This window comes from Danio aesculapii, chromosome 12 (genome assembly GCF_903798145.1).
Source record: "Danio aesculapii chromosome 12, fDanAes4.1, whole genome shotgun sequence".
Classification (NCBI taxonomy): Eukaryota; Metazoa; Chordata; class Actinopteri; order Cypriniformes; family Danionidae; genus Danio; species Danio aesculapii.
The window spans coordinates 1,630,453-1,650,664 of record NC_079446.1 but is presented as its reverse complement, the minus strand read 5'-3'; the positions used below and the strand labels follow the sequence as shown (position 1 = coordinate 1,650,664).

The following is a 20,212-nucleotide window of genomic DNA, read 5'->3' as shown; positions in this document are numbered from 1 at the left end:
AAAGTTAAAATTAAAGGAGTTTTTAGTTAACAAAATTAAAGTGACAATAAAAATAAATTAAAATTATTATTTTAGTTAACAAAATAAAAGTGTTTAAATTAGATACAATTAAATAAAAATTCAATTAAAGGGTTTTTTGTTAACAAAATTAAAGTGGTTAAATTAAATTAAAATATTTCAGGGTTATTTTAGCACAACTAAAGCGATTAAAAATTAAATTAAATTAAATGAACAAAATTAAATGAAATTAAAACATATCAGGGTTATTTTAGCACAACTAAAGCGATTAAAAATAAAATAAAATGACATTAAAATTCAATTAAAGTTTTTTTTTGTTAAAATTAAAGTGATAAAATAGTTTAGAAACAAAACAAAATAAAGGTGATTAAATAAAAGAAAAGAAAATTAAAATTCAATTAAAGGGTTTTTTGTCAACAAAAGCGAATAAATAAAATAAAATAAAATAAAATAAAATAAAATAAAATAAAACTAAAGGGTTATTTTAGTTAACTAAATTAAAGAGGTTAAACTGAATTAAAATATGTCAGGGTTATTTTAGCTAAACTAAAATGCATGGTTAAAATAAAATAAAATAAAATTCAATAAAATTCAATAAAATTCAATAAAATTCAATAAAATAAAATAAAATAAAATAAAATAAAACTAAAGGGTTATTTTAGTTAACTAAATTAAAGAGGTTAAACTGAATTAAAATATGTCAGGGTTATTTTAGCTAAACTAAAGTGGTTAAAATAAAATAAAATAAAATAAAATAAAATAAAATAAAATAAAATAAAATAAAATAAAATAAAATAAAATAAGGCAAGGCAAGGCAAGTTTATTTATATAGCACATTTCATACACAGTGGGCAATTCAAAGTGCTTTACATAAACAGGAATAAAAGAGACAAGTATAAGAGAATAAAAACAAATAATAGAAATGGTAAAAATAGAAATAAAATAAAATAAAAGCTGATAAAATTGTGTTATAAAAGAATTAAAAAGAAGAGAAAAACATAATAGTGCGATCTGTGGGACGTAGCACAGTGCTCATTCAGTAAAGGCACAGCTAAACAGATGTGTTTTCAGTCTTGATTTGAACGTGCCTAATGTTGGAGCACATCTGATCATTTCTGGAAGTTGATTCCAGCAGTGGGGGGCATAGTAGCTGAAAGCCGATTCACCCTGCTTTGACTGAACTCTTGGGATTTCTAATCTATTTGATCCTAAAGATCTGAGTGATCTGTTAGGTTTGTATTCAGTGAGCATATCTATAATGTATTGAGGTCCTAGGCCATTTAGTGATTTATAGACCAGTAATAATACTTTAAAATCTATTCTGAATGTAACTGGGAGCCAGTGTAAAGACCTGAGGACAGGTGTGATGTGCTCTGATTTCCTGGTTCTGGTCGGAATTCTGGCCGCAGCGTTCTGGATGAGCTGCAACTGTCTGACTGTCTTTTTGGGAAGGCCAGTGAGGAGGCCGTTACAGTAATCCACCCTGCTGCTGATAAAAGCATGAACAAGTTTCTCTAAGTCTTCACTGGAAACAAAGCATCTAATTCTTGCAATGTTTTTGAGATGATAGTATGCTGATTTACTAACTGCTTTGATATGACTATTGAAACTCAGATCTGACTCCAGAGTCACACCAAGATTCTTGACCTTATGTTTTGTTGTTTGACCCTTAGAGCCAAGGTACGCATTCAACTTGAGAACCTCATCTCTGTTCCCAAACGCAATCACTTCAGTTTTCTCTTTGTTTAACTGAAGAAAGTTTTGGCACATCCAATTGTTCATTTCATCAATGCATTGGCAGAGGGCGTCAATGGGGCTGTAGTCATAGGCAGTAAGGCTAGGTAGATCTGAGTGTCATCAGCATAGCTGTGGTAGGAGATTTGGTTCTTTCTCATTATTTGGCTCAGAGGGAGCATATAAAGGTTGAACAGGAGAGGTGCCAGAATCGAGCCTTGTGGGACTCCACATGTCATGGGTGTCCACCTCGACCTATGGTCACCTATACTGACATAGTAACCTCTTCCTTCAAGGTAAGATCTGAACCATTTGAGGACCGTCCCAGACAGCCCAACCCTGTTTTCCAGCCTATCCAGAAGTATGCTGTGATCGACAGTGTCAAATGCGGCACTGAGATCGAGCAGTACCAGCACTGTTAGTTTGCCTGAATCTGTATTTAGGCGGATGTCATTGATTATCTTTATAAGGGCGCTCTCTGTACTGTGATGTGGTCTGAAACCAGATTGAAAATTGTCCAAACACCCCTTGAAGTTTAAGAACTTGTTAACCTGGTTAAAAACAACTTTTTCAATGATTTTGCCAATGAAAGGGAGATTTGAGATGGGCCTGTAATTGCTCAATATGGTGTTATCCAGGTTGCTCTTCTTCAAGAGGGGTTTAACAACTGCAGTTTTAAGTGAGTTAGGAAAAATCCCAGAGAGAAGTGAAGCATTTACCACTTTTAGAAGATCCATTTCTAAGCAGGTAAATACCGTTTTAAAGAATGATGTGGGGAGCGTGTCGAGACTGCAGGTTGATGTTTCATAATTTGCACGAATCTCTTCTAAGATTTTGCCATTAATTGCCATGAAATCGGACATAATGTCTGATTTCTTAAGTTGTGGTTGAGCTAGTCTGACGTCGACACAATTTGGCTGATTGGATGAGCTGATAGTCTTTCTGATATTATTGATCTTGTCAGTAAAGAAATGAGCAAACTCATTACATTTGCTTTCAGAGAGTAGTTCACTGGGAATCTGACTGGGGGGGGGGTTGTGAGTTTCTCTATCGTTGCAAAGAGTTTACGAGCATTGTTTACGTTGCTGTTTATAAGGCTTGAAAAGAAAGTCTGCCTAGCAGTTTTTAGTTCCATATTAAAAGCACGAAGACTGTCTTTATAGATATTATAATGGACTACTAGTTTCGTCTTTCTCCACATACGCTCAGCTTTTCTGCACTGTCTTTTCGTCATTTGTATTTTTGTTCATAACATAAAATAAAATAAAAGGGTTATTTTAGTTAACTAAATTAAAGAGATTAAATTAAATTAAAATGTCAGGGTTATTTTAGCTAAACTAAAGTGGTCAAAAAAAAAAAAATAAAATAAAATAAAATAAAATAAAATAAAATAAAATAAAATAAAATAAAATAAAATAAAATAAAATAAAATAAAAGGGTTATTTTAGTTAACTAAATTAAAGAGGTTAAATTAAATTAAAATGTCAGGGTTATTTTAGCTAAACTAAAGTGGTCAAAATAAAATAAAATAAAATTCAATAAAAAGTTTTGTTAACAAAATTAAAATGATTAAACTAAATTGTTATTTTAGTTTACAAAATTAAAATAATTAAAATTTAATAAAATTAAAATTCAATAATTTCAAATTAAATGTTTTTGTTAACAAAATTAAAGTGATTAAATCAAATTAAATAAAAATTTAATTGTTATTTTAGTTAACAAAATTAAAATGCTTAAATTAAATAAAATTAAAATATACCAGGGTTATTTTAGCAAAACTAAAGTGGTTAAATAAAACAAACAAACAAAACAAATAAACAAATAAAAAATAAAATAAAAATAAATACAAATAAAATAAAATTATATATTATAATAAAAATATTTTATTATGATAAAACTATAATAAAATTAAAGCGCTTTAGTTTTGTTAACAAAAATAACCCTGCTATTATTATTATTGTTATTATTATTATTAAGCATCAGTGTCTATTTAATGTGGACTGAAACGCTGATTAAAAAAAGTTTGTGTTCACTTTACAATAACAAAATAAAAAGCAAAAATTGAACGTGCAAATGTGTCATGAAATTAACTTCAATTGTCAGGGTTGCTTCAAGTAATAAATCATATCTAAAGTGTTCGGCTGGAAAAAACAGCATAATCTCCATTACAGTAAGAGGGAAAAGGAAAAAGAACAACTATGTACACAGTGAACGAACAGGACATGTCCATTTATTTAACCTTCGGAAAGAAAAACTCAAATAAAAGAGCAAAGAACATCGAGTGAACATGAAACAAATGGCCCCTAAAGCCTGGACGTGCATTAGGAACGAACCCAGGAGATCTTTTATAGTCATAAAGTCAATAAAGATCAAACTACAGATTAGGAAAAGCTGAATATTGGATTGCTACAGTTGAGGATTGTCATTGCAGTCACAGTTTTAACCGTTGCAGCATCTGTGTGCAGTTTACAGCTGTGCTCTTAAAGGGACAGTACGCCCCCCGAAAATGATCAACTCACTGTTTAAAGCCTGTTTGAGTTTCTTTCTTCTATTGACCACAAAAGAAGATACTCTGAAGAATGTTGGAAACTATTTACATCTATAGTAGGAAAAGAAACTGGAACTTTTTCTTTCGGTGAATCTTCAACTACATTACAATTAAATCGATTTAAAGGGACAGTTCACCAAAAATGAGAGTTTGCTCACTATTTACTCTCCCTCAGGTAGACATAAGCTTTCATGAGTGTCTTTATTTCTGTTTAACACAAAAGAAGATGTTTTGAAGAATGTTGAAAACCTGTAACCATTGACTGTAGGAAAAACAAATATTATGGAAGTCAATGGTTACCGGTTTTTCAAAATATCTTTTTTAGTGTTCAACAAAGCAATGACATGCATAAAGGTTTGAAACGATGATCATGTACAGACTTTTTAAAACCCTGTTTGAGCTTCCATCTTCTGCTGAACACACAAGAAGATAATCTGAAGAATGTTGGAAACTGGTAGCTATCTTTACATCCATAGTCGGAAAAGAGAATAGAAATCAACAGTTGTTTTTTTTGACTTCTCAGCATTCTTTAGTATATCTATATCTATAATCGTAATCAAAATCTGATATTTAAAGGGAAAGTTCACACGAAAATTTGAATTTGCTCACTATTTAAACATTATTAAACGCTTATGAGTGTCTTTATTTCTGTTGAAGACAAAAGAAGATATTTTGAAGAATGCTGAAAAAATGTAACCATTGACTTACATAGTAGAAAAAACAAATAGTATGGTAATCAATGGTTCTGTTGAGCACTAAAGAAGATATTTTGGAGAACGTTTGAAACCTGTAACCATTGACTTTCATAGTAGAAAAATAAATATTAAGGAAGTCAACAGTTACCGGCTTTTCCAAAATATCTTATTTAGAGTTCTACAGAACCATTGATTACCATACTGTTTGTTTTTCCTGCTATGGAAGTCAATGGTTACAGGTTTTCAGCTTTCTTCAAAATATCTTTAGTGCTCAACAGAACCATTGATTACCATATTATTTGTTTTTCCTACTATTGAAGTCAATGGTTACAGGTTTTCAGCATTCTTCAAAATATCTTCTTTAGTGCTCAACAGATCCATTGACTACCATACTGTTTGTTTTTCCTACTATGAAAGTCAATGGTTACAGGTTTTCAGCATTCTTCAAAATATCTTTTTTAGTGCTCAACAGAACCACTGACTACCATACTGTTTGTTTTTCCTACTATGAAAGTCAATGGTTACAGGTTTTCAGCATTCTTCAAAATATCTTTTTTAGTGCTCAACAGAACCACTGACTACCATACTGTTTGTTTTTCCTACTATGGAAGTCAATGGTCAATGGCATTCTTCAAAATATCTTCTTTTGCGTTCAACAGCAGGAAGAAACTCATAAAGGTTTGGAAACACTGAAGTGAGAGTAAATAGTGAGCACATTTTAATTTTAAAGTGAACTGTGCCTTTAAGATGATGTGTTCAACAGATGAAAGAATCTCAAACAGGTTTGTATCAAGTGACGGATGAGTAAATGATGACAGAGTTTACATTTTTGGGTGGACTGTCCCTTTAACTATGCTTTTATTTGTATATCAGTGATTTACAAGCTTCAGGCGTCTGCATTGGTGTATACTGGTCTTCTTCTGCTGTCTTCTGCTGGTCTTCATTTATGTTTGCAGCGTTGACTCCTCTGCCTGTAGATCTCCTGTGTGAACGGTCTGCAAACATGACACGGTGAGCAAAAACACACATTGTAAAGAGTGTACCAGCCTGTGCCTGACACCTGTGTGTGTGTGTGTGTGTGTGTGTGGTGCTTTACACAAATAGAGCAGATATAAAGCCTTGCTCATTGATGAGACAACTAATTATTAATTAAATTAAGCGATTAACCTTCAGAAAGCTTTTGTATTAAAGTGTATTTAAATGTTTCTGCAATGTTGCGTCATTTTTAGTGCAGAAAGATAAACTTCTTGTCACATTGCGTGCTGTTAGGTGTAAAAGGTGTGCTATTGATACACACACACACACAGTCTCATATTCTTGGATCTTTTTTCTTCTTGAGACACAGAAGACGTCGGCTGTGAGTCTGAGAAGTAAAGGTCAGCTCTTCTACTAAAAGGTTACGCTGAAAACCTGCCAACTTTCTCCGGTCGAGACGGAAATAAATATGAGTCTGAAACTCACACATGCACCGTCTCTATGGCGACCGCAGACCGTCAGAGAATAGATATTCACTATTCAATAATTCAATGTACAGTCAGTATTATTCGCCCTCCTGTGATTTCTCTTTTATTAATATTTCCCAAATGATGTTGAACAGATTCAGGAAATTTTCACAGTAATTCCTTTAATATTTGTTCTTCTGGAGAAAGTCTTACGTGTTTTATTTCAGCTAGAATAAAAGCAGTTCTTAATATTTTAAAGCCATTTTAAGCTCAATATTATTAGCCCCCTTCAGCAATATTAGTGTTGGTTTGTCTCCAGAATAAACCACTGTTATACAATGACTTGCCTAATTAGACAACCCCAGACTTCCCTCTCCCCAGACACTTCCTCCAGCTCCTCTGGGGGGATCCTGAGGCTTTCCCAGGCCAGCCGAGAGACATAGTCCCTCCAGCGTGTCCTAGGTCTTCCCCAAGGTCTCCTCCCGGAGGGACATGCCTGGAACACCTCTCTAGGTAGGCATCTAGGAGGCATCTGAAACAGATGCCCGAGCCACCTCAGCTGACTTCTCTGGATGTGGAGGAGCAGCGGCTCTACTCTGAGCTCCTCAACAGGTGAGAGAGCTCCTCACCCTATCTATAAGGGTGAACTCTGCCACCCTGTGAAGGAAACTCATTTCAGCCGCTTGTATCTGAGATTTTGTCCATTCGGTCATAACCCAAAACTCATGACTATAAGTGAGAGTAGGATCGTAGATTGAGCAGTAAATCGAGAGCTTTGCCTTTCAGCTCAGCTCCTTCTTCACCACAACGGACCGATACATCAACCGCATTACTGCTGCCGCTGCACTGATCCGCCGGTCAATCTCACACTCCATCCTTCCTTCACTCCTGAACAAAACCCAAAGATACTCAAACTCCTCCACCTGGGGTAAGGTCTTTCCTCCAACCTGGAAATGGCAAACCACCTTTTTCCAGTGAAGCACTATGGCCTCGGACTTGGAGGTGCTAAAACAGCCACGTCACGCTTGGCAGAAAACTGCCCCAGTGCATGCTGAAGGTCCATGTCTGATGAAGCCAACAGAACAACATCATCTGGGAAAAACAGAGATGAAATCCTAACATGCCTAATTAGCCTTTAAATGACACTTTAAGCTGAATACTAGTCAAATATCTAGTCTAATATTATTTACTGTCATCATGGCAAAGAGAAAAGAAATCAGTGATTAGAGATGAGTTATTAAAACTATTATGTGCAGAAATGTGCTAAAGAAATCTTCTCTGCATTAAATAGAAAATGGGGAAAAAATACACAGGAGGGCGAATAATTCTGACTTCAGAACTCAGAATTTATATATATATATATATATATAGAAAAATAATTTTAACTGTAAATTTGACTATTTGTCAATCACCAATACACAGTAAATGAATAATGAATGAAAGCTGATAATAATGCACTCTTACCCCTCATATGCGATCGCTACTTTGTAAGACAAAGCCACCACTGCGGTCAGCACGATCCCGATAGGACTGGCATTCCTGTTAATAATAATATAGTAAGCATAGTTTAGAACCATAATATTACAATACAATATAATAAACAATAATAAAAATGTATACTACTACAAAAACATTACTTTATCTATCTATCTATCCATCCATCCATCCATCCATCTATCCATTCATCCATCCATCCATCTATCCATCTATCCATCTTGTGGAAAAAACTTCCAAAATCCACATTATTGTAATGAACGTTTGTTATATTTTATTAATTTTCCTTCGGCTTAGTCCCGTTATTCATCAGGGGTCGCTACAGCAGAATGAACCGCCAACTATTCCAGCATTTGTTTAACGCAGCGGATACCCTTCCAGCTGCAACCCAGTACAGAGAAACACCCATGCACACTCATTCACACACACACTCATACACTACGGCCAATTACGTTCATCAGTTCCCCTATAGTGCATGTGTTTGGACTGTGGGGGAAACCGAAGCACCCGGAGGAAACCCACGCTCCACACAGAAATGCCAACTGGCCCAGCCAGGACTCGAACCAGCGACCTTCTTGCTGTGAGGCCACAGTGATACATATATATATATATCTCTATATACATTTTTAAACTTCAATTACACTCCATACTGTATCTTTAACGGTAGTGAGAAATGTCCACTTCAGCAGCACATGCACCAAACTGTCCAATTTCCTTTATATTTATAGTATGATGAGAGACAAATGACAGATTTATTCTGATTTTTATTATTTAATAATAATATCATTATTATTATTTTATTATTTATTCTGATATTATAACTGTATACACTAAACTTTATGGTTTGCATTCTTATTTATATTCTGATTAGACACACAAACTTTACACTTCTACATTCTGATAACATACTGCAAATATTACTGTCATACATCATTCATCTGATCAATAACATATGATTCATATTATTACAGCATGCTTAAAATGTATGTTTTTCCAGCTGCTGTCTGTATTTTCAGATTTATGACGTGATAAAACAGGATCTCTAATATGTCCCCCATAAAAACCTCTTAAACATCAACCAAAATTAAGAAATTTCAGCCTGATTTTTTAGTCAGATGACACCTCTCTTAAATATTTAATGAGAGAGTTTCATGAAACTGAGAATACAAACAGGTTTCTTACAAAACAGCCTAACTGGTGGCATTAAAGGTAAAGTGAGCTGTTGAGTTGATTTGTTACTTGATTTGTCATGTGCACACACACGGTTTGACTCATGGTTTCTAACAAACAATGAATCACTGATTTTTATGCAACTCATCGAATTAAATTCAAATATCAGATTATATACAAGCGATGACTGGATCTAAGTATGTAAACAATGAATCGTCCAATTACATTACATGATATTTTAATTAAAAAATAGAAAACCACTTGTGTGTCAGCCACTGCGCACAAATTCACACATGTACTAAATTATTACACTTTGGCTCTCAGGATTCCTTGATTTTGATTGGTTAATCAACATTCTCAGATAACGATGGATTAAACTAATAGTGCAGTCTCATCTGGCTACCAATCACCTTAACAGTTATATTAATGCAGTTAATGCATATATGTATACTGTCACTCCACTGCTCTGAACTGTTTAATGCCATCTTGCGACATAATAATAATAATAATAATAATAATAATAATAATAATAATAATAATAGGTAAGTTAGTGTTGGCTGCGTTCAGTCATTTTTTTTTGCAAAAGTAATAAGTTAGGGAAGTACATCCAGGAGGTTGCTATCTCAGAATAAAGCCTTACAGGTTTATCAGCAGCCCAAAGCAAAACGTACAAATTAGACACAAAACATTTTTCTGAGCTGTAATATTTTATTAATTCTTTAATTAAACAAAAAGCTGCCAGAAATAAAAACAGCTGATGGAGCATACACTAACCTGCGCATTATTCAGACACTAGATGGCGCCAAACAGCCAAAAACACAAAGCTGACAGAAACTAAAACAGCTGATGGAGTATACACTAATCTGCGCTTTATTCAGACACTAGATGGCGCCAAACAGTCAAAAGCACAATAGAAACTAAAACAGCTGATGGAGTATACACTAACCTGCGGATTGTTCAGACACAAGATGGCGCCAAACAGTGAAAAACACAATAGAAACTAAAACAGCTGATGGAGTATACACTAACCTGCACATTATTCAGACACAAGATGGCAGCAAACAGTCAAAAACACAATAGAAACTAAAACAGCTGATGGAGTATACACTAACCTGAGCATTATTCAGACACTAGATGGCACCAAACAGTCAAAAACACAATAGAAACTAAAACAGCTGATGGAGTATACACTAACCTGAGCATTATTCAGACACTAGATGGAGACAACAGCCAAAAACACATAGATTACAGAAACTAAAACAGCTGATGGAGTAAACACTAACCTGCGCATTATTCAGACACAAGATGGCAGCAAACAGTCAAAAACACAATAGAAACTAAAACAGCTGATGGAGTAAACACTAACCTGCGCATTATTCAGACACAAGATGGCAGCAAACAGTCAAAACACAATAGAAACTAAAACAGCTGATGGAGTATACACTAACCTGAGCATTATTCAGACACAGATGGCAGCAAACAGTCAAAAACACAATAGAAACTAAAACAGCTGATGGAGTATACACTAACCTGAGCATTATTCAGACACTAGATGGCACCAAACAGTCAAAAACACAATAGAAACTAAAACAGCTGATGGAGTAAACACTAACCTGAGCATTATTCAGACACTAGATGGCACCAAACAGTCAAAAACACAATAGAAACTAAAACAGCTGATGGAGTATACACTAACCTGCACATTATTCAGACACTAGATAGCGCCAAACAGTCAAAAACACAAAGCTGACAGAAACTAAAACAGCTGATGGAGTATACACTAACCTGCGCATTATTCAGACACAAGATGGCGCCAAACAGCCAAAAACACAAAGATTAAAGAAACTAAAACAGCTGATGGAGTATACACTAACCTGGCCATTATTCAGACACTAGATGGCGCCAAACAGTCAAAAACACAAAGATTAAAGAAACTAAAACAGCTGATGGAGTATACACTAATCTACATATAAACCATTCACAAGCTAGCACCAAACTAAAAAAAAAAAACGCAGCTTGACAAACAAGCAGATATATATAAATATGGATGTAAGTATATACACAGATGTAAAACCCGATAAGTTCAGTTAACTCAAACTGTTTGAGGAAACCCATTTAAGTTAAAACAAAATGGTCTGAGTACTGTAAACTTACATATACATTGAATCATGCACACATATATTATTGTATTGATATCATCAAACAATTAGAATATTAGTAACTCTTAGTAATTAGTAATTATTTTAATTTTAGTTATCAAATCGGTGTGAGTTCAATTAATAGAACAAAATAAGTCCAGACAACTATATAGCTACTCGAAGGTTTTGGTTTTGCTTCTAGCGTTACAGAGTTAACAAAAAAAAGTGTAAATAATTATTTCATAACTCTCTAGATTTGAGTTCTGCTTAATATAATTAGTTTATGAGTTGCCATAACTCATTTTCATTAAGTCAAAGTAATTAAAAAAAATGAACTAACTTATTTCATTTAGTGCTTTTCACTGTTAGGATTTACAGTGCATGTACGAACATATTGAGCCTGTGTTATTTAGCAGTTGTTATCTGGGAATAACATCCCTTTGCATGAATTGACTGACCAATCAGAATCGAGTATTACAGACAGCCATGTAATCACATAACAACCAACTGGATGTGAAGTATTCCTTATACATAATATAAAGCAATCAGACAAGCATTTGACATGAAGACCACTTCATCAGCAAACAACAACAACAAAATATTAATCCTCAGAAGTCACAGACATGCTTTATCTGTCAATACTTTCTCCCAAAGCAAATCAGTGTGGGTTTGGAAATCTGGTTAGATCAGACCTGATTGGCTGCGCAGCTGCTTTTATTACATCATCAGCTCCTGACACACGCGTGACGTCACGGTCTAGTGTTCAAGAATAGAGCTGAAAACTGAACACAGCCCAGAAGCCGGTAAAACAGCAGACGTCATCGGTTTTCTCTGTTCAGTGTTCTGATGTAGGAAATAAAGACGGCATCACGGCTGTGTGAAAGTAGAACACTCATTTTCTCTTTACCCCTCAGTTATTCTTCTAATTCCAGTTTGGTTTTGCATTACGGCATTACTATCGCAATCATGTTTGCATGTCAGAAAAGATGTAAACTGCCTAAATACAGGAACATCCTATTTTAGTTCAAAACATTTATCAAGCAATTCTGCTCTGGAGGTTTAAAACTGGCTTATAGTTTCAAAGTGTAATTTAGAGGACAAACATAATACAAAAAACAAGCAAAAATTAAGGATTTAAAGGCATGGTTCACCCAAAAATTAAAATTTACTTACTATTTACTCATCCTCATGTGGTTGTAAACTTTTAAGAGTCTCGTTTATTTGTTGAACACAAACGAAGATATTTTGAAAAATGTTAGAAACCTGTAACCATTGACTTCCATTGTAGGAATATATATATATATATATATATATATATATATATATATATATATATATATATATATATATATATATAAATAAATATATAAATAAATAAATATATATATATATATATATATATATATATATATATATATATATATATACACTATGGAAGTCAATGGTTACAGGTTTTCAGCATTTTTCAAAATATCTTCTGTTGTTGTTTAACAGGAATCAAACAGGTTTTTGACAAGTAAATGATAAGCAAATGATGGTAAACTATCCCTCTAATGCAATTAAACGATCATTACAGCGTTTCTACCATGTTTTTACAATAGCACAACAGCATTGATTTGACACATTGCATGTTTCTTGTATTTAGCATGTTTCTAGCACAACTAGAATTTTTCTGGCATGTTCAGTCATACTTTTACATGATTTAGCACAATTCTAACAATACTAAAACATCACCAAGCATGTTTTACTATATGATTTGCATGATTTAGCATGTTTTCTCTACTGAAAGCATGTTTATTAGGTAGCACAAGGCTAACATATTTCTAGCATGATTTATTATGCTTTTTAGCATGGTTTAGCATGCTAATAGCATGATTTACAATGCTGCTAGTTGCCACAAAGATAAATATTTAAATAACTGACATGTTCTACCATACTATTAGCATTCTGCTATTTTCTTTTAGTTCCGGTTTGCATAATTTAGCATGCTTCTAAAATTATTTAACACATCTTTATCAGGTTTTATCATGTTTTTACATGTTTCATTACATGGCTAGAATGATATAACTTGTCTTTAATCTGATTTAGCACAGTCCTCCATGTTTTATATAGCTTATAACCATGATTTAGCATGTTTTTTGCCATGGTTACTAACATGGTTAACATGTTTTTAACAATACTTGACACATAGCTTGCAGGTTTTATAATGTTTAAGCATGTTTTAGTACATGGCTAAAATGACTGAAAGCTTCCATCATGATCTACCACATTGCTAGCAAATTAAGTACACGAATAACCAGTTTTAGCATTATCTTGCATGTTTTCTAGCATGTTTAAGTATATCGTTCATGTGTTTTCAACATTAACACAAAACTAACATTTTATGTGTTTGTACAAGGCTACATCATGTAGCATGCTTCGAACCTAATTTTCAATACTGTTTACACTGCTAACATTATAGCATGTTTCTAATATGATTAGCACACTGCTAACATATTTATTATGTTTCTAAAATCATGGCTAACATAATTTTGTATGTTTTTGGCATGTGTTAGCATATTTTTGGCATGGTCATGTACTTGGATTGCATGATTTTGTATGTTTGTAACAATACTTACATCATTAACAGGTTTGCTAACGTTTTAGCATGTTTTAATACATGGCTAAAATGATTTAACATGTTTCCAACAAGATCTACCACATCTGCTTGGATGTTAAGTACATGGCTAATTTTTTTTTGCACAATTTGACATGTTTTTAGCATGTTTAAATGCATTATATGCATGATTAAGTATGTTTTTAGTATTATTTTATGCTTTGTTACATCATTTAGCACATTGCTACAAGATGTAGCATGTCTTTAACATGATAATAATATTGTTATACCACACTGCTAACATTATAACATGTTTCTACAATGTTTTAGCACACTACTAACATATTTATCATGTTGCTAGAATGATGGCTAACACAATTTAGCATGTTTTTGGCATGGTTAAGTACACGATTAGCATGATTTAGTATGTTTTTAACAATACTCACATCATCAACAGGTTATATAATGTTTTAGCATGCTGCATGGCAAATGTTTTTAGTATGATTTAGCATGTTTCTAGCATGTTTAAATAAATCATTCACATTAAACATGTTTCTAGCATTATTTAATGCTTTGTAACATAATTTAGCACATTGCTACATTATGTAGCACGTTTTAAAATACTGTTTTACCACATTGCTAGCTATTAAAACATGTTTATACCATGTTTTAGCACACTCCTATCATATTTATCATGTTGCTACAACAACATTGGTTTAACATGATGTTACTATTATGTTTTTAACTAATTTATAATACCACACCAGCATCTTTTAAAATGTTTTAGCATAGCTTTAGAATACAGAGGTAGCACCGTTTAGCATATTTTTAAACAGGATTTAACACATTGCTGGCATGTTTTAGCATGTTTATATTTGCAGTAATGTGGACAGTCAGTCCTAGTGATTGGATCCGTCTGCAGTGTTTGTGGTCGGGTTTATGAACACGCTGTGCTGGGTTAATTTTCTGTGCTAATCATCCGTCCACATGTACAGCTTGACTGGAGATCATGTTCTTTTATTTGTTCAGCTGCATTCACAAGCTTTAGTGAAAAGAAAGAGGAGAGAGCCTCTTACAGCCCACGGTTAATGAAGATGAATGCGTATCCTGATGCTTTCACTAATACTGCCTGAGGAAATGCAGTTATTGACTGTTTCTTTAAGCGAAGATCTACTTTTTTTATTATGCAAACAGAAGCTGAAGTGAGAAAATACATGGATTATCAAAAAAAGTGTGGATATCGAATCTTAATTTTATAACCTTGTCATACATTATCTGATCAAATAAAAGTATTGATCCTTATTAGTGTTGCATAATATTTAGCTGTTATTACGCCAATAAATTATATAGATTTAAATTATCAAAACTATAATTTGGGGCAAAAATAAGACAGATACATATAAATAAATAAATAAATAAATAAATAAATAAATAAATAAATAAATAAATAAATAAATAAATAAGATCGATATGAATCTGTTGATTATACCTGTGAAAGCCATCTGAATTGGGAAAACATTATAATAAAATATATTTATTTATGGTCATTTAATTTTCTAGTAATAATTTATGAATTTTAATATTATTTATTATATATTAAAATTTGCCTATTTATTTTCTCTTTTTGGCTTACATTCATTATATGTGTTTTCAAGATTTTAGTTATATAAATCAACCATGTCCCTATTTCAGTGAAAAAATTAACATAATTACAAAATAATAAATTACATAATAATAATAATAATAATATAGTAGACATTGTTGAAAACCTTAAAATTCCTTTTAAAGTGAATCATTTTAATAAAACATTACTAGTACCAGGTCGGACCCCCTTCTGCCTTCAGAACTGCCTTAATCCTTCATGGCAGAGATTCAACAAGCTACTGGAAATATTCCTCAGAGATTTTGCTCCAAATTGACATGATAGCATCACACAGTTGCTGCAGATTTATCGGCTGCACATCCATGATGACACCACATCCCAAAGGTGCTCTATTGGATTGAGCTCTGGTGACTGGGGAGGCCATTTGAGTACAGTGAACTCATTGTCATGTTCAAGAAACTAGTCTGAGATGATTGGTGCTTTATGACATGGTGCGTTATCCTGCTGGAAGTAGCCATCAGAAGATGGAGACACTGTGCTCATAAAGGGATGGACATGGTCAGCAACAATACTCAGGTAGGCTGTGGTGTTGACACCATGCTCAATTGGTACTAATGGACCCAAAGTGTGCCAATAAAATACCCTTACACCATTACACCACCACCACCAGCCTGAACCGCTGATACAAGGCAGGATGGATCCATGCTTTCATGTTGTTGAGGCCAAATTGTGAGCCGAGCATCCGAATGTGTCAGCAGAAATGGAGACTCATCAGACCAGGCAACGTTTCTCCAATCTTCTATTGTCCAGTTTTGGTGAGCCTGTGTGAATTGTAGCCTCAGTTTCCTGTTCTTAGCTGACAGGAGCGGCACCCGGTGTGGTCTTCTGCTGCTGTAGCCCATCCACCTCAAGGTTGGACGTGTTGTGTGTTCAGAGATGCTCTTCTGCAGACCTCGGTTGTAACGAGTGCTTATTTGAGTTACTGTTGCCTTTCTATCAGCTGGAACCAGTCTGGCCATTCTCCTCTGACCTCTGGCATCAACAAGACATTTGCGCCCACAGAACTGCCACTCACTGGATATTTCCTCTTTGTCGGACCATTCTCTGTAAACCCTAGAGATGGTTGTGCGTGAAAATCCCAGTAGATCAGCAGTTTCTGAAATACTCAGAGCAGCCCGTCTGGCACCAATAACCATGTTCAAAATCACTTAAATCCCCTTTCTTCCTCATTCTGATGCTCAGTTTGAACTGCAGCAGATCCTCTTGACCATGTCTACATGCCTAAATGCAGTGAGTTGCTGCCTTGTGAAGTTTGCGTTAACAAGCAATTGGACAGGTGTGCCAAATAAAGTGGCCGGTGAGTGTGCGTGTATGTATATATATATATATATATATATATATATATATATATATATATATATATATATATATATATATATATATATATATATATATATATATATATATATAGCCAGTTGGAAAAATCTTAAGGTAAAATTTCTTCTCTTTTTTATAATTTAATTTTAATAATTCCAGCTAAACAAAAAAAAAATCAGACTGTCTTCAGAAGAAAAATAAAATAAAAAATATTGTAAAAGAAGGATGTAAACTGAACTTGGGAAATATCTGATACATAAATGTATGTGTGTCACATATTAAATACAGCACATTTAAATTCATTTCATTAAACTCCACACATGATGCCTCCAGAATCAGCTCATCTTGCCTGAAAAAGTTGCAAAAGTCAAATGAAACCTGTTTTCCTTCATAGCACAGATCCCACACAGCAGAATCCCATTAACCTACTTCCACTGTCCAGCCTCTGGTGATGCAGAAAGACCAATGTTAGGTAACTTTTTGCACACGTACATGAGCGCTAACACTATCAGGAGGACAATTCCAGCAATTTTAGTAGTTATTTTACAGTGAATGTGCCTATAAGACTCTTCTCAGAAGACTGTCCGCATATTAGCATCCAAGAAGGAGGTCAGTCCACAAAGGAATCATAAAAGATGATATTTAAATGCTGAAAAACGCATTTCAGAAGCCTTATGAAAACCAAAATGAGAAAAATTAAACATCTCAGAGCTGAGTTTTGGTCTGATCCCTCTAATCAAGCAATTACACTGAGGGAAAATATGAGGTGCTTATCATTCATCCATTCACTCATTTAATTTTGTCTTGTCTCTATTTCAGTGGTCGCCACAGCGGAATGAATCGCCAACTTCGCCAGTATTTGTTTTACACTGTGGATGCCCCTTCAGTGTGTAAAATTAAGTAAGAAAATTAAGACTACATCACATGTCCATGGATTAGTATTACATTAGCATAAATTAGGGGTCACCAATCTCGGTCCTGGAGGGCCGGTGTCCCTGCAGGGTTTAGCTCCAACTTGCCTCAACACACCTGCCTGGATGTTTCAAGTATACCTAGTAAGACCTTGATTAGCTTATTCAGGTGTGTTTGATTAGGGTTGGAGCTAAAATCTGCAGGACACCGGCCCTCCAGGAAGAAGTTAGGTGACCCCTGGCATAAATGAATGCACATAACGTAATGCATATCTGTCAGTTATTTGCATGATATGAAACTGTTGTAATTTATTACCTATTATGATTTATTTAAATAATTCAAAATGCATTTATTCAATGTGCTTAATATCATCATCAATCTGTTCAAAATGGAATTTATTAAGTTATACTCTATGAACAGTTAAAATATGAAGAGCAATGTTTAGTTCAGATGCATGAGACAGAGTTATTGATGATAAAGTATACAGCACACTAAAATTAGAAAGTGATTTATAAACACTTCAAATTTTCAGAATCATAATATTCATTCATTCATTCATTCATTCATTTTCCTTCGGCTTAGTCTCTGATTCATCATGGGTCGCCACAGCGGAATGAACTGCCAACTATTCCAGCATATGTTTTATGCAGCAGATGCCCTTCCAGCCGCAACCCAGTACTGGAAAACACCCATACACACTCATTCTCACACACACACTCATACCATACGGCCAATTTAGTTAATCAATTCACCAATAGCACATGTGTTTGGACTGTGTGGGAAACCGGAGCACCCAGAGGAAACCCACGCCAACACGGGGAGAACATGCAAACTCCACACAGAAATGCCAACTGACCCAGCAGGGACTCCAACCAGCAACCTTCTTGCTGTGAGACCACAGTGCTAACCACTGAGCTGCCTCGGTGTTATTGTAGTATTGTAGTGTTATTGAACCGTACTATAGTAAAGTGTTTCATTTAATCACTTGTGGTGATTCTACAGTTGCTATGGTAACAAAACAAGTATAATATAAACGTAGTAATATAGTAACATTAAACAAATGACCCAATACTGTAGTTTTCTACAACTATAGAGCATATTATACTACCACAGTTTACTGTGGTAAAAACTAAAGTATACTACAATATCAGCTCTCTGTAGTTAATTCTACAGTATGCTGGAGCATTCATTAAAGTGTTAAATACTATAATTCATACAGTATAATACACTTTACTACAACATGGTTCAAGAACACAACGAGCCCTTTCATACACCCGGCGCAATAAGGCGCAAAGCATGTTTGGCGCGATTTTTTGCTATTTTCAGACCAGCGCAACAGTAATTTTCACATTTTGTGCCACGTTGTTTAAATAGCAAATCTATTTACACGACTCTGTGGACTCATGGGTGTGCTGGTCTATAAAGTTAGTTGTTAGAGTGTTGCTATTTTGAGGAACTGAAATAGACCAACTAAAAGCTGCTCTAAAGTCCAGCAGAGCACGTTAGTTATGCGCCTATGCAGATCCAAACACTTACACACTGCTGAATACACACATGATGTATAGCAATACACAAATATCTTTACAGATGAAAACAATTAAAGGATTAAAATAATACAAAAATCATTATTTTCTACATAAATATATAAAAACCACTGCCTCCACTCCATGCCTTCTTCACCTCGTCTGCATCACCATATGGGGCAGAAGAACAGGACGTGTGTTTGGATAGAACCACACTTCATTATTATTGTTCATTTATTCCTTTGCTGGAGATTAGAACTGAATTTAGAAATTGTTTAAAACAAATCTTTGCACTTAACAAACTAAATTAAATATGTGGGCTAATGGATGTGTTCAGTGGAGTGAGTTTCCACCATTTACTTATCCACAAAGTAAAGGAGTAACAAGTGAAGTAAAGAGAAAGTAAAGAGGCTGAATGGAGGAGGCTCCTTCTTTATCCTCGCGCTGCAGATGCTCTGTTTAACTGTTTTCTCTCTAGAGAAGCGTTCAGTTTTTACACTGCCATGTAAACAGCAAATGCACCATGGCGCGACGCAACTGACTCTTAAAAGAGATGAGACTCTGATTGGTTTAATGCCCGTTCTGCTCAAAACACACCCAGAACTCATGAAGAGAATAAGCTCAACCCTGTTAGACCATGCGCCAGGGTGCAGACAGTATTATTCTGTTATTAAAATAGCAAAAGTGAATTCAGACACGCCCTTAATGCTTTTGCGCTGTGTGCTTTAGACTTTGCACCTAGATTGTTAAAATAAAGCCCTATATTTACTATAAATGACTATAGTATTTAAAAAAAATAGTAATAATTCAATGTATGAAATTTAGGCTTCATCTTGTGTCCAGAAGTTTCATACATACATGATAAACCTATTTCACACACTACTACTGCAAAAAATAATAATAATAATAATAATAATAATATTCAAAATGATCCTCCTGAATCAAATCTTTTCAATGAATCA

The 20,212-nt window shown here is 34.2% G+C and overlaps 1 protein-coding gene across 1 annotated transcript in view; it reads right to left on the bottom strand.

Moving 5' to 3' along the window:
* Positions 1–3,953: 3,953 nt before the first annotated feature.
* pemt (phosphatidylethanolamine N-methyltransferase) overlaps positions 3,954–20,212 on the bottom strand; it is a 112,553-nt gene continuing 96,294 nt past the window's right edge. The window contains exons 6-7 of the mRNA XM_056469448.1: positions 7,902–7,976; positions 3,954–5,990 (exon numbers count right to left, since the gene is read on the bottom strand). Coding sequence (XP_056325423.1) covers positions 5,936–5,990; positions 7,902–7,976 — 130 coding nt within the window. The 3' untranslated portion in view covers positions 3,954–5,935. The remainder of the gene's footprint in view (positions 5,991–7,901; positions 7,977–20,212) is intronic.